Consider the following 15,080-nt stretch of genomic DNA (forward strand, 5'->3'; position numbering starts at 1 on the left):
GCGATTGCGGCCCGCAAAACGTTAACGCTACAGCTAAAACGCTATACTAAAACTCCCTATTATACCCTGCAACGCTAACCAACAGTTCTCGTTCCATGCTGTTTTTTGTTTAAAACTTTCGAGTCTGCAATAAAGCATAACCTGTTTTTCTTTTTCTTTGGGAGGGAGGGGGCGGGGAGAGGCGGAAGGAAGAATTAACTTATTTTTAGATACTGTAGGTCCTTCTCGGGCCCACAAAGGTGACTCAAACAGACAACGCACTTACCTGAAATTACCTGAAAAAATACCAACAACTTATGCTCATTAATGTGGCTGATTGGTTCACTAGTAGTTTCACTATCTCATTAATGTGGCTGATTGGTTCACTAGTAGTTTCACTATGATGTGTTCTCACTACATTTGAATAGCTCTTGAACATAACATTACTGCAACAATTTAAAGTGTCCGTTGTAAAGGTACGTAACAAAGAAACTTTAAGCTAGACATTATCCAACACTGCTCAAACTTGTTTTATTGCTCTGAATGTAAATTTTTACCTTTGTGGCAGGTTACCCAGCAGCCTCATTAAACTTACTACCAACAGTTTCCCCCCAAAGGGTGGCTATTTGCCAACAGAGATGACACAAGCATTTAAAAACAAACAACGCTCTTTTATTTACAGTGGTAAAAAGCAAGACAGTCTAGCCTCACAGCGCTGTACAACAATGCACGCAGATTTGAGGGTTGCTTGTGAAAGGACTAGCCAAGCGCATAAGAAATAAATTAAATCTAAAAGCTAACTGTAGCGAAAGACACCTTATCCTCTATAGACTCTCGGTAGATAACAAAAACATAAAAACATCATAGTAAGTACAACAACACGACAGTGTGCACACGACACTGGCCTTGTGGGGTTACATCTGTACAGCTAGCCAGTTGATAAATCACTCACACAATTTCATATTCCAGGCAATTTCTTAGAGTGAATCAAACATGCAGGAAACTCCTTTCATCACTGCAGATGAGTTAAAAAGCTTCGTATAAACTTTCGCTGACGTACAGTTACAATCAACATTCCGTGCCACAACGAATGATCAAAAACAGTGTACGCAATTCGCAGCTAATAATCAATTTCAACTGCGCTGCTCCATTTCATGGTTCATCAGTCCAAGATCTACGCGTGAGCTGCGTGTTGTCACAACACAAGGTCACCACTTCAAGGTCAACTGCATTCTTAACCAGTCCTGAACTCTCTGCAGAGTTCCTCGCTGCTTGAGGAGGCTCCGGACAGCGGAGTCAAACTTCTCCGAGTTTCGCCTCAGGTACATCTGAGCGTCCAGCTGGAGCTGGTCTAGCTTCTCCGCCCGATTTTCGTCCAGGGTGATCCACTCCGAGAGGTACGGGTTGAAGCGGAAGTAGGAGTTTGTGGGCAGGAGATCTTGGACAATTGTGTGCACCGCTGTTGGAAAAGAAGGAAAAAACAAAAAAATGTCACATTGGCACATCAAGTATTGAGGTTGTGTGAACATTCATCCCTTTTAAATTATCTATTTCTGGCAATCTCGCAGCTCTTTTCTTCCCCTTTGGAAAAATACACAACAGCAATAATCAACAGAAAGTAAAAAATGTATGTGACAGAAATCTGTATTGTACGTGATCTCTCTCTCTCTCTCTCTCTCTCTCTCTCTCTCTCTCTCTCTCTCTCTCTCTCTCTCTCTCTCTCTCTCTCTCTCTCTCTCTCTCTCTCTCTCTCTCTCTCCCCCCCTCCCTCCCTCCCTCCCTTCTCCGTGTTTTGTTGTCGCCGTTGTTCTGTCTGACCATGACATTTTCCTTCTTCACCACAAATTAAACCATACGCTATCTCATCATCAACTGCGATACCTATGGGTCTGTGGCTTCTCTATGGAAGTAATCATTAGTGCAGACCCTGATTGCAGTACAACACCCCTGCAGCTGACCTCCCTGCATAAGACACGGGTAGCGTCCTCACAAAACTTCAATAATATTGTAAGCTACAATGCTTAGTAAAGCTGTAGACTGGGCTAGTTGGTAATTCATAGTGGTCAAATGTAGAGCAGAAGGAACACACGGGACGAAAAGTATACACATGGACGAGTGCTAACTTCCAACTGGTCCTCTATTCACGAAACTGCACAGCATGTCACGTTTGGCAGAGCATGTCAGCACGTGTAGGGGTTGCACTCCGAAGTTCCTTGGCACCGCAGTGGTCCATGTAATTAAGGACAGGCAAGCGCGCTTAATCAGTGAGGCAGCTCAAATGGCGCGTAAAAGGAACGAGTGTGTAAGTAAATCGTCAGTTGTGTTATCTGGCCGCGAGCTACATTGCTTCCAATGATGTGCCATACGCGACAAGCCACTGTGGCTGTCAAAAAATTTTGGGGTGTGTTTCTTTGTCAGTACTTTCTTGTTTCCTGTTTTTATTGTTCCTGCAAAGGCAAAGCATATATAATTGCTGTTACGTGTATAAAGAAACAGTTAAGTTAGCGCTCGTCTGTGTGTATACTTTTCGTCCCGTGTGTTTCTTCTGCGCTAAATTCGACCACTACAATGCTTCTTCCTTCAACAAGGCAACTAATGTCATGCAGCACCATGCTCACCCCCTGCACAAATGCATCTGGGGTGATTGAAAAGAAGCTGCAACTCATTACCCAATCGCTCGGAACCTTTATGGCTGACAAAAAACGTGCACACCGATAGCTGCTCAATGGTCAATCCGCTCCTCCCTAACAATATTTTTCCTCCCATCTTCATGCAGTTACTGTATTTACCCGATTCTAACGCGCACCTGATTTTCCTGGCAAAAAACCGAAAAAACTTGCACCTCCGATTGTAACGCGCACGGGACTTTATGACCCAGACAAACGAATGCGAGAGAAACGGGCGATTTATTTCCCGAAGTAATCTCACTCATCTCTCTCCTTGTCGCTCTCCGCTGACCACAACATCTTGGCCTCGGTGCCTTCAAGCGCGTTCGCGATGCCACACTTCTGAACGAACATTCAACCATGGTCGATGGGATCGTGGCCCACGCCTCGCACGGCCATCCCGAGAGCTTCTCCAGAGGTGCACGCTTCAGCTGACCGCTCGTTTTGAATGCGTGGGAGCTACTGCTGCCATTTCTGTTATCAAGCGCGCAAGTGAAACGATTTGACGATTTGTGTGAATGCCGATCAAAAATCCTAGGTGCCTAGGCTTGCTGCGTTCGAAAAATCGTTGGTAAAAGCTTTGGCGCCATCTTGAGATGGCGATGGCGATGGGTGGGACGAAATTTCCGCTGTTTCGGCAGTTTCGGTTTTGTATCCGATCCTAACGCGCAAGCGATTTTTCGGCCTATTTTTTCAGAAAAAAAGTGCGCGTTAGAATCGGGTAAATACGGTACTTGAAGGGGAATGGCCTGTCAACAGATGCCAACGTTCCAAATAAAGCTCCCCGCAGCACCACTCACCCTCGGTGTCGGTGGCGCTATCGATGACTTTGAGGACCTTCATCTTGAGTGAGGTGAGCCCCTGCTGGTGCTGCTTGACCTCGGGGATGAAGCGCCCCCCGCCCAGGGACACCACGCACTGGATCGGCTCGTTGGGCCACAGCAGCTTCGCCTCGTGGATGGCCACCGCTGTCGGGTTGTTGGTCATCAGGCCCCCGTCCTGTCGGCCAAGGATAAAACAGGCTCTCTCATTGGGGAGGGTTGGTTGTAGTACACTGCATGCCGCTGAGTGTCTAACTGAATGCCACCGGTCGCAGTGTGCACCCTGGCTCGCTGGTGACGGCCACGCCACTGCTCTAAATTTATATCTGAGGCATGGGGGCCATGGGCTATAGAATAAATGGTGGCCAATCATTGCGATGTCTTTATTTGTTTTTGATTTTTAAAGCATGCACTATGGAATGTGCTGCAGCCAACACGAATTTATTTACTGGTCCTGGAATTAAAATCAGTCGCGAGGTGGGCCTATCACATATTTCCTCTTCATATTTGCGTTATTCTGCGCTTTATCTATGATTAATGAAAGCTAACTTATTTAACTGTCAATTCCATTCCCACATATCTCGCAGCGGCAGATCCAGTGGGATGTGCGGTAAGTTGACTCCAAGTTGCTGAACTACGAACACTTTAGAAGGTGAATACTTTGAACACTAAAAGTGTGCCACAAATAAAATAGAATCTCAAACACTAGTTGCAAGTGCTCCAGGAATAGTCCCCCAACTTGAGTTGCATTCATGAGACTGCCCCTGTTGATTAGCCCGCTTTTATTCTGAGAACTGGGAAATGACAGGCAGCTTGATTACATCTAGGTCATATGTCTTCTTGAACAATACCGCTCCTCCTCTTACAGTCCAGCGAGCTTCTAGAGCATATCCATTACTACACATCTTTTTTTCTCTTACATTTGCCGAAAACTTCCTAATTACCATTTACCAGCTTGTGGAATCACACATCGCGCAAAGAAATGGGACAACGAAAGTGGCTCCTGTGCCTTATCACCGCATCCAGCTGTTCCTCTGTGCGGCACAAAGAGTGCGTTACTGTGAGTATATTGAACGTTACACAGGTCATTTCTATAATTTTTCATGCTTCAAATCACTTATAAATTACTGCGCAGGCAGCAGCGACAAACAAACTACTTGGGAAAAAGCAGACAATGTCACAGATTAAGTGCCATCTCGTTTCAAAACACATAAGAAGTGCGTTGACATCTGAGTCCATTGCGTCAGCCAATGAAGCCATTGCCATTCTTAGCTTGTACCCCAGTATAGCAACTATACTTCAAATGCACGCACACCCTGGTGCACCCACACCCACCCACCTGGTGGACGATGCCGTCCAGCTCGAGCTCCTCAAAGTAGCCCGGAGCGGCGCCCGAGGCCCGTACGGCCTGCCACATCTTGTACTTGCAGCTGCCGTAGTAGTGCGACTCCACCCGGTGGGGGAGGTTGTAGTTGCGGAACACAAACGGCTTCAACGTGGGCTGGTTCACGGCCACCGACACGGCCCCCACCTGCGACCACAGTGCCGTTCCACTTAGAGCGATCGGCTTCAAACCTACACAGGACTAACACTACACAGCACAGGTACAGTCTCTGTCTAAAGTTTCTAGCCCACGCTGAGAGCTAATAGGACTCGGGAGTTCCAAAGAGCAGCTTACCTCTCGAAGCTGGCAAAAGCAACTCATTTTCTCACTGCCATTAAACAAGTCTGTCATACTTCAACGATGGAAATTTTCTTCCAACTATTGATGGCTAAGAAACTTTTGGTGCAGCATTTTTGACAGAGACTGTATAATGTCCATACAGTAACAGGTAACCTAGTAATGTAGCTCATGGTGGGAAAAGCGCTACAGTAACAAGGACAAGTGAGTACACGAAACAAAGCGCTTTTAAAATGTACAAATTATTTATTGTGCACCAATTCGAACACAAACAATGCAATACGTATTGAGCTATAGGATTGACAATGGCTTGTACTGACACATAACCTATTCATAACAATTTGCAAAGTGATGACGGCAAATGGGAAGGCATCAAGATAAGAAGCTCTGAAAATTATTGAATGAAAAACGATGACCTTTTGCTCAGCTGGAACCTGTTATATGCCACTATAAGCTCTATAAATTCAGAGATATGTAACGGGCATTAAAGCAAAAAGGTCAAGAAACAACTTGCAACAACACACTAATAACAAACAGTACAAAATAACTTTAACAAAAGATTCGTGCACTGAATGGCAAGCTCAATTACTCGGCAGTGATACGGAGTAATTCACAAAGATTTAGTGATAATACGCTGCAAACATGTTACTTTAGACTCAGAGAAGCAGAAATTTGCAATGGCAAAGAAAAAGATAAAACCAAAATGTTTCTTGTACACCCTTTGGGAAACTCAAACATCAGCTCAAATGACTGATGCAAATTTCATCCCATTTCTCAGGGCTTTGCTTTTCAAAAGCAAAGGGTATACTTCTACAATGTACAGTGCTAAATGTACACATTTCTACCACGAGCTACATGCAACTAAAAATCGACAAGTGAAAAACGCCCTGATGCCTTACTTTTGGACTGCACTCACTCCTTGTGGTCTCCAAGAGAGTCTTCTCTCCAAAGACTTGCCTAATAAGGAGAGTACAAAGGAAAGGATGCAGTGTTGCAGAAAATCTCAACCATCACAGTCACAGCACCTTAGATTTTTCTGCGCGAAACCTTTAGGTGGCACATTCCAAACATTCCCGCTCGCAATTGACAGATCTTTACCAATTATAATCCCTTCATTCCACTCAAGCGTTGCTACATTTACCACTGCAGCGACTTGCCTTCAAAGGGAAATCGTTGAGACTGTGGCACAACTCTGCCCCAGCATGGGAGATGAACAAAATACTGCCTGTGCTACTCGATAATCCCAAAGCAGTGCTAAATGAGACGAGTGCACTCACGAGTGCAATCGATTTCAAAATTGATCATTTAAATTGTGGACTACTATGTTAGTGAACAGCGTCGCATTAGTGAGCCACTCACGAGCCACAAGAAGCTACTTCATAAGCCAGGACAAGTCAACGCAGCACTCTCTATATTCTCACGATAGCATACAACTGTGCCACCAGGTTTCTCACCAGTAAATTTCAGAGCAAAATTCTACTGGAACTAGCAAGTCAAAGATGAATAACGGCTATGAATAACTATGTACAGTCGAGTCCACCTATAACGATACCGTTTATAGCAATATATCGGATATAACGATGAACAGCTATGGCACTGTCAAGATTTGTATTCTTTCTATGGTAAAATAAACCGCTTATTACAATGCTCCAGTGCCACGATATCAGATATAACGATTGAATACGGTTATAATGCGCACCAAAAGTGCAACAGTGACGACTCTAATGATGCAGTTGCGCAGCCTACTCAGGTAGTGTCTTCATAGGAGGCCCAATGCGTGACACAGTCCCTCGGGGACTTTGTTTCCGCCAAGGACATTTATCTCAGCTAGGTGAAGCACCTATAGATGCTCTTGGAAAAGATTTGCGCTAGCTTCACACACGGCAAACAAAGGTGACCGACTGTGGCTTCTTTTCCGCAAATTAGTAGTAGTACGACCTTGCTGGCATGCGAATAAAATGTTTTGAGCTCTGTTTCATCTTTTTATTTCGCAACCAGCTTATAACAATTATCGGTTATAACGATGGGATTTCCTTGGCACTTGGATATTGTTATAAGTGGACTACATTGTACTATGAATAACGACTGCATATCAGAGCAGGATTGCTTATGGCCTCAGGATTACTGAGTAAGAACAAAACAGAGGCGGAAACTTTGCTTCCTGGTGTGGCCAGATAACACGCACCACAAGCAAAAGCTAGTGGCATCTGTTACGGGTGAAGAAAACGCGCGGCCACCGCGATCGGCATTCCATTGCACAGCTACCGGGTGAATGCGGCCGCTATCATCTCGTCCACCATGTGCCGCTATCATTTCCCTCGTCATCACAGCAGAAACGCCTCATAGTTCGTGTTGGTGTTCATTGCGACATTAGTGTTAGTTAGTGTTCGTGTTCATTGCCCGCTGCACTGGGTGTTCCACCTTTTCACAAAGTTCAAGGCGATTCACGATCGACTTGAACTTTGCTGCCATTCCCATGGCAAAGCCCCTGCAGCTGCAGTGGTTACAGCAAAATCCCAACTAAGGAATCGCCACCAGCTAAATGGCTCATGTAAAAGACAACGAAGATGTGCAGAAAAAACGCCAGAATAAAGAAGAAAAGAGAAAGATTGGTTCCAGCTGCTTGTGGGAACAGGTTTGTCCTTGTAAATAAACACACCTACTAGCAGCACTGTTTCTATCGTGACAGCATACACTTGCTTCGTGCCCACCAGGAGCTTGGAAGGCAACTCACTTGAGGGCGTTGGCCCAGTAGGTGGTGTCGTAGTAGGCGTGGCTCCACACCAGGCGGCCCGTGCCCCACCAGGCGTTCTGGGTGAACACGTCGCTGCTCATGCTGCGGTACAGCGACTCGCACCGGTCCAGCGACGTGTGCATGCCCCCCACGAGGAAGCCCAGGATGGCCCCCGTGCTCACGCCGGCCACGTAGTCGAACAGCTCAAACACCCGCCTCCCCGTCGCTATCTCCAGCTGACGCAGGAACTCGATCGCCAGCATGCCCCTGCGGGGTCGGGAGGGAAAGAAGGGGAAAGGAATTAGTACGACAACACAGACTCGCTGCGCAGGCTGGTAGGTAGTGCGGTTTTTACAGCACAGTGCTTATCAGTTTTTCCACGACATATGCCCACTAGGGTCAGATGCAAAACTGAAATCATTCAAGGGACAGCACAGCAGCGTCCCTACCACCGGTTAGGGACAAAAGTGCAATGCTCGTTTTATTTGCTCGTCTTATTTGGTGCCCATTGACACGTTGGTAGGAATTTATCAACCAAGTCACCTGGGAAAGTGCATGCACAGGGATGCCAATGTTGGACCGTCTGCAACAGGTTTGGGTCAAGAGTTTGACGAAAGTTAGTCTGGTCAGTTATCATGATAAGGATGAAGATGCTGCCACTGACCAAGTCGAGGTGAACACACAGAGATGTGTCGGGACCCATACCTCAGGTTTGAGCCTGCCTATCAAGGAGGTCCACAATTATCTGCATAAATAAGGGCAAGGGAAAAAGAGGGTAAACTGCTTTGTTGAGGGATAGGCACTGAGGGGGCTTTCAGGTCAACAAGAAAGATTACTCACATAGGTTCTTTGCTCGTAAAGCCATTAAAGGTGCTTGGTTTCCTGCTGTTTATCCATCGTCTCTTGAAAATTTACCAGCCTCGGCAAAGCTCTCGACAATTTCATGGCACTCCTCGGATAGAAAATGCTCAGGAATATATTCACTGCATCTTTGAAAGTCCCTAACTGCTAACCAATGGCCCCCCCCCTCGATTTTCTTGCCCTTCACTCAAAAAAAAAAAAAAAATTAAAGCCGTCCCACTCAATGTGAAAGCTGTCCTAAGTGCAGAGCAGCGATTCGCCATAATAGGCTGTGGCGCCGTTATCCGCTCACTGCTACCACACAATTCAATTGAAATTTCCCGCCTTCATGGTGCTCGCGTGCCCCCTGCCTGAAACTGTGCCAGCGGGAGTTCTCTTCTTTTTGTGCTTGCTTTTCCACCTGCACATGCCAGCGTTGCAGTGCCACTTTTTTTTCGCTTACTATTGTAAAAACCAACCCAACGAGCATTCCTAACTAAATGAACACGGGCACTGCCGGTTAATTACGTATATGTTGCCTCAAATGTACCTGCAGTTTTCTTTGCGCTAAACAACGGGAAGATGCATGAAAAGTGCCAGCGGTTCACGAGCTTTGAACGCTTATGACTATAAACTGCTTGGCCTTCGAATCCTCTGGGTTATGCCACGACGACAGCCGCTACAACGGAATGCCGTGTGGCTCTACTTGGGTCCAGCGAGCACGCTACAACAAAACGATCCCCCAAAAGTGCTCTGCACTTTTATATCCTCCCTATGGAGTCCAAAGTCGAACCGATAAAGACGGCCCTGTAATTGCCCAGGAAGCTGGAAGCTACAGACAGCAGAGAGAGAGAGAGAGAGGAAACGCAGCCATGCCTGGTGCCTCCCCCGTCAATGGAGAGGATGCGCAGGCCCCTTCCCCTGGGCGGGTCCACGTATCCAAGCAGCGCCAGGGTCTCCCGCGCGGTGGCGGCCACTGTGCTGTGGCCGCAGTACTGCCTCAGACGAAGAACAATCGCGATGGCTCGCTCCTGGGACAGAGATTTGCAAGTGCTTTAATAAGACACATGCCTGGGGTCGAGTTCTGCAGGAGAAATGCCTACTGACACAACTAATAAGGCCTGTGAGATGGCAGGCCCTTCTATTTAGCATGATGGCGTGGAATGTATTCACCTTCCTCACATGCTCATGCACACTTACAACATAGACAGGGTCAGCGACTGTGTTTCCACTATAATCTGTTTCTGTCTGATCAACTGAGGCGGCCCAGAAAGCAACAGTCGGAAGCCACTCTGATTGGCTGGATTTCAAGTGAGTTGTGTACACCATTCAATTCACAAACACAAATCATGTATACAGCTAAGCATTGTTAGCATGCAGCCAACCCATTGAAAAACACGAGTCTGGCGAGGGTAACTAAAGTATGGGGAAGGGGAGGCTTAAAATAACCCAGAGTGCTGCTTCCTCTTCATAATGCCCATTCCCCTCCCACAATGTTCATACTTTCAAATTTTAAGGCTACAACAATTCGATTCAAGTAAGACTTTCAACGCCTTGTTTTTTTCTACCAACAGCACATTGCCCTTTGTAAGAAGTGCCCCACTGAAACAAAGAAAACTCTTTTCTGAAAACATGAGTGGGCCATGGGTTACATCTTTGAGCCAGTTGCGCTCACCGTTTGTAGTGAATGGGTCAAACAATTGCCTCACCGCACAGAGGCTTACAGCAGAGTCCTATGCACTTGAACCAAGCACTAAAAATTCAAATTATGAGGTTTAACATGTTAAAGGTACCCCTGGGCTGTGAGGTGCGCCAAAGTTGAGGGCTCCGGGTTCATTTTGACCCCCTGGGACACACGGGCATGTCTGATTTTCGCCTCCATCCGAAAAGTGTCCAAGGTCGCAGGTTCGATCCGGGCTGCATTTCTGATGGAAGCGAGAAGCGAAAACGCCCGTGTTTCGACCATTAGGTGCACACTAAAGATCCTCGGGTGGTCAAAACTAATCCAGAGCCCTCCACTACGGCGCACCTCAAAGCCCAGGTGTAGCATCGGCAAGTTAAACTCCCCAAAAATCAATAAAAAAAAAAATCCATCTGAAGAGCGGCCAGGATTGAACCCAATCCCTTGGGCTCAGCAGCCCAACGCCTTCGCCACTGAGTTACCGTGGTGGGCAACCAAGCACCAGTCCACTTGTGTATACCTTGAGCAGTATGCACAGGCTGCTGGGGTTGTCGAGCATGTGCTGGTTGAGCTCTTCCAGACGTGCAATCTGGGACGCGGGTGTCGTGGCCACTGCAACCGACCTGAGCAGGGCGCGAGATCGCCGATCAATCTCCACCTGGTCAGACAGGAGGGAACGTGGGTGTAAGTTTGGTGCAGTTTCTTTTAAGTTGAAACAAGATAGGGGAGAAAAAGTTTGCTGAAGCGGCGTCGCTGACATGTGAAGAAATACAAGTTTAAAACAAATTGCAGACCTCTTCATGGACCTTCGAGGAGCTAAGCAGTGCTGGAAGCATTACACAGGTATTTGGTAAGAAATAAATTGGAGCAGGAATGCAATCCTAGTTTTCGTGATTGACAATGACGTGTCATTGCTCTTACTACTCCACACTTTTTTCGCAAACAGAGTGTGCAGCATCATCCTGAACACAATTATTGCATGGGGAAAAAATGAAACCAGTAATTCACAAGTACCCTGGTAATGCTCTAGCATTGATAAGCTATATATGGCTTTCTGCTAAAGGCTTCTTTTACTGATGACAGTGTACATGATAACAGTGCTCATGTGATAACTGATAACAGTGAGAACTGTTACTGTAACTAACAGTGATAACTTTTACTGATAACAGTGATAACTGATAACAGTGCTCATGTATGTGTTACACATCAAATCTTTAAAATACAGGCAATACTGATGTAAACTAACTTTTTCCTTGAAAGGAAAACATGAACACACACTAAGGTCTGCGTTCTTTTTTTTTTTTTTAGCTCAGATTTTGCATAATGGTTAGTCAATAGTGAGAGCTGCAAAAACGTGTTCCAGTTTTCTTGTTTTGTTTTTTTATAAGGCTGAACGAGTTGTTTTACCAACAAACAAAACACGCAGTATTACATTAGCATAAATGTAAAAGTGGCAGACTTAAAATGTTAAACGTACACATTACTTTGTCTAAGCTCACACATCTATACCACAGCGATGACAGGTGCTTTAAATACACCACAGGTTATTCCCACATCATTCTCTAAAAAATTAGCGAGCACTGTAGAGCAACGACATCACATATAAGTTACCAGCAATCAACACCTGGTTTTTATTGATGCAACTAAAACAAAAAAGTTGCAGAGGATCCGAGAACATGCTGTTATCATTAGAGTGTGTGAAAACGTTTCTTTTGGCTAAGGTCAGTGACAAGCCTTGCAAATGTTGACGCACAGCCTACAATCCCAAATGACTACAACTACCTGTTGCAGAATCACTCTCCTTGCTACTGCAACACTGCTTCCACAAAAGCTGAATTCCAGCCAAAACTGAAGGCGAAACCTCCAATGCATGCACTTTTCGTGTGTTCTATTTTTCCTGATGCATGCATTAGATTAGGTGCTTTGTGGGCGCTTTTTTGCAAACGCCAGCCGGGTGCATGCTTTTTCCATCCCCTTATGTAATACCCTGCAAGGGCCTTTAAAGGAACAACAAATGATGGTGATGATGCTGAGCCTAGCTAAATAATGCTTTCGTGTTAAAAGCCGCATAAACATTGGCCAGCAAATGGTGCAGACGCTATACAAAAGCCGGCAACGATGTTGACCACACAAGTTCGCGCTACAGTGAAGCATCAACTGAAAGACACAAACCTGTGACAGAGCTGGCAGCTTGCTTTTGGTCTCTGCCGTGGCCACACCTTCCTTCTGGGGCTTTGGCATCTCCTCTGGCATCACCTCCATTTCAGACAGAATCCTGTTAACTTCAGACTCCTGCGCCTGCACGAACTCCTGCCAGGAACCATCGCCCTTCAGGGAATCTTTGACCAACTTCTCCCCTTCCACCAGCATGTCTCCAGCAGCCGAATCTTTACTTGTCACCTCTACTCCGAGCCGTGCAGCCCTGTGTTCCTCAGCGCTCGGCCGGGGAGCGACGAATTTGTGGAGGAATTCCCACCACGACGAATTGGCGGCCTCCGGCGACGTCCTTTTCAGTTCGCTACCGGCCGTTCCATCAGTGTCCGCGGAAATTTGCGAAGAAGGCTGCATTCCTCGGTGCGAGGCTCCCTGGTCCTGCCAGCTGGAATGCAGCGACGCAGTGCTTCGCAGCAGCTGGGCCGCCTTCTGCATTTGGGCATCTCGGAACGACATGACGCTGTCGAAGAACACACGGGTGCTTGGTGCCAGGCGCACTTTCTTCTGAATTCGCTCCAGGGAGCTGGTAAGCTTAGACGCCCCGTACGGGTTTGGCATGGACTTGGAAGTGCTGTTCTGACGTGCCAGCAGAAGGCCGGGCTTTCTTTTCGACCTGAAAAAAATCGGGCCATTTTCAACACACGGGGCAGGTGAACAAATTGGCTGCATGTCTGCCTGCTTCATAGCAAATGTCGTCGAAAGACAATAGATGGTCTTTGATTGATTTTGAGGATTGTAGAGTTTAACGCGCCGACACAACGCAGGCAATGAAGCACGCCGTAGTGGAGGGCTCCGGATTAATTTTGACCACCTGGGGATCTTTAACGTGCACCAAAATCTCGTACACATGGGAATTTTTGCTTTCGCCTTCATCAGAAAAGCGACCGCCCGGCCGGGAATCGAATTCGCGTACTCGTGCTCAGCAGTACAATGCCTTAGCAATAGATAGTCATTTGCCACGTAACTGCCTCTCCTTTCTCCCCCACTCACCTCTCACTCCTCCCCTTCTGTCCATAAAAATTGCAATGATTCAATTCAATTTTCCTGCATTTGCACTGCTGGCGTGACATTTATAGACCTTCTGTTACTGCTGCGCTTGACGCTCGATCCACAATCCTAACACTTGAGCACGAGTCCTTTTCATACTCTGCGGCAAAAAATAGTTTTCAACTTGTTTTTTTTTTTTATATTAAGCCCATGACTATTAAATTTTCCGGTATCAGTTATGTATTTGTTATGCCTCAAATATCCTTAATGCTTTCCTTTGGCTGAACAATGTTGACGAGTATATGAAGTATGTTAGCAGATTTAGTAATTTCGAAGTGTTTTGCTTACATAAATGTCCCGTTGACAACTTACCGCAACTTCGAATCGGGCAACAGACACACACACCAAAATTTTCGCGTTAGGGCATTTTATAGCGCGTCTATATAGTTATAGGGAAATTTAAAACCATTTTGTTTCAGCGTGCATGCGTCGTGGCGCACCACAGACCAACGTTGATCCGCTCTCAGTAGCTTGCGCTAGCGCGCCCATAGGCATCAGCTGGGCCCACCGGAAATCGCGAAATCGAGAACTTGAGGCGAAAGGATCGTACGTCGAAGCGACCGCGGCGAAAGACACACCTTCCGAAGCGTTATCGGCAGTTTCAAGCGCAGATACCACCTCAACTCATACTTCTACAACATACGAGATAAGTCGCGAAAGTCAGTGATAAAGAGTGGGCTTACGTGAGGGGCTCAACGTATACACACAGCTTCTTCCTTTCGGGACTAACTGAAACTGGGGAGCAGATGTACCGCTAGGTGATAGCTATTAAGTCGCTCAGTAGGATCGAATCACAGTGAATTCGTCGATTTTACGGAGGCTTGGAGTTTGAATTCGTTCTTTAAAGCAAGCGAGAGCGAGTGAAAGGGAAGGGCATTCATTCCTCACCTGCTTGATGGTCGGCGCCAACAGCCGTTGGAGCGGGCAATCCAAGTCCTCCTAGCTAACATGATCGACTGATTCCGCTATGAACTCTCCCTGTAAGTACTCAAACTGCGTCGGGTCGTCAACAGGGCCGTGTTGGACGGGATATCTTGTTCCCCATTATTAAGTAACTCAGCGAACCTTCGGGAGCTTCTGCTCCCCCATCAACGCATCCAGCACATGACGGCGGTCGCCTGCCTGCTGGTTGGCCAAGCAGTGACGTCACAAGCATCGCCTGATTCTAGGTCACGTGACCACAACAAAAGAAGATGCAGACGACAGCGATTGTTTCGGTTCGCTCTGTCGCTGGGCGGTGATAGTGGACTCGCAGTGAAAGTGGGACCATTTGATTCGCACATTTATCCCATAAAATTTATTCGTTCACAGCGGCCGAGTTAGCGGCCATCTGGCGCAAAGAACGCCAGAGAGAGGCAATGGCACGGTGGGGCTAAATGCGGAAGAAGTTGCAAGATGCCCGCGCGCGATTCGACGT

General features: G+C 46.7%; 1 protein-coding gene across 1 annotated transcript; it reads right to left on the reverse strand.

Moving 5' to 3' along the window:
* Nucleotides 1–629: 629 nt before the first annotated feature.
* On the reverse strand, nt 630–14,811 carry LOC144159378 (calcium-independent phospholipase A2-gamma-like). Its single transcript, XM_077690823.1, has 9 exons — nt 14,552–14,811; nt 12,575–13,229; nt 10,923–11,060; nt 9,598–9,752; nt 7,882–8,148; nt 6,047–6,104; nt 4,806–4,997; nt 3,446–3,644; nt 630–1,438 (listed from the first exon to the last, which is right to left on the reverse strand). Exons 1-9 carry the CDS (start codon nt 14,611–14,613, stop codon nt 1,188–1,190), a joined length of 1,977 nt encoding a protein of 658 aa, XP_077546949.1. The 5' UTR covers nt 14,614–14,811; the 3' UTR covers nt 630–1,187.
* Nucleotides 14,812–15,080: the final 269 nt, after the last annotated feature.

The sequence above is a fragment of the Haemaphysalis longicornis genome, unplaced genomic scaffold, assembly GCF_048455015.1.
Source record: "Haemaphysalis longicornis isolate Haplotype H1 unplaced genomic scaffold, Haemaphysalis longicornis Haplotype H1 scaffold_10, whole genome shotgun sequence".
Taxonomy (NCBI): domain Eukaryota; kingdom Metazoa; phylum Arthropoda; class Arachnida; order Ixodida; family Ixodidae; genus Haemaphysalis; species Haemaphysalis longicornis.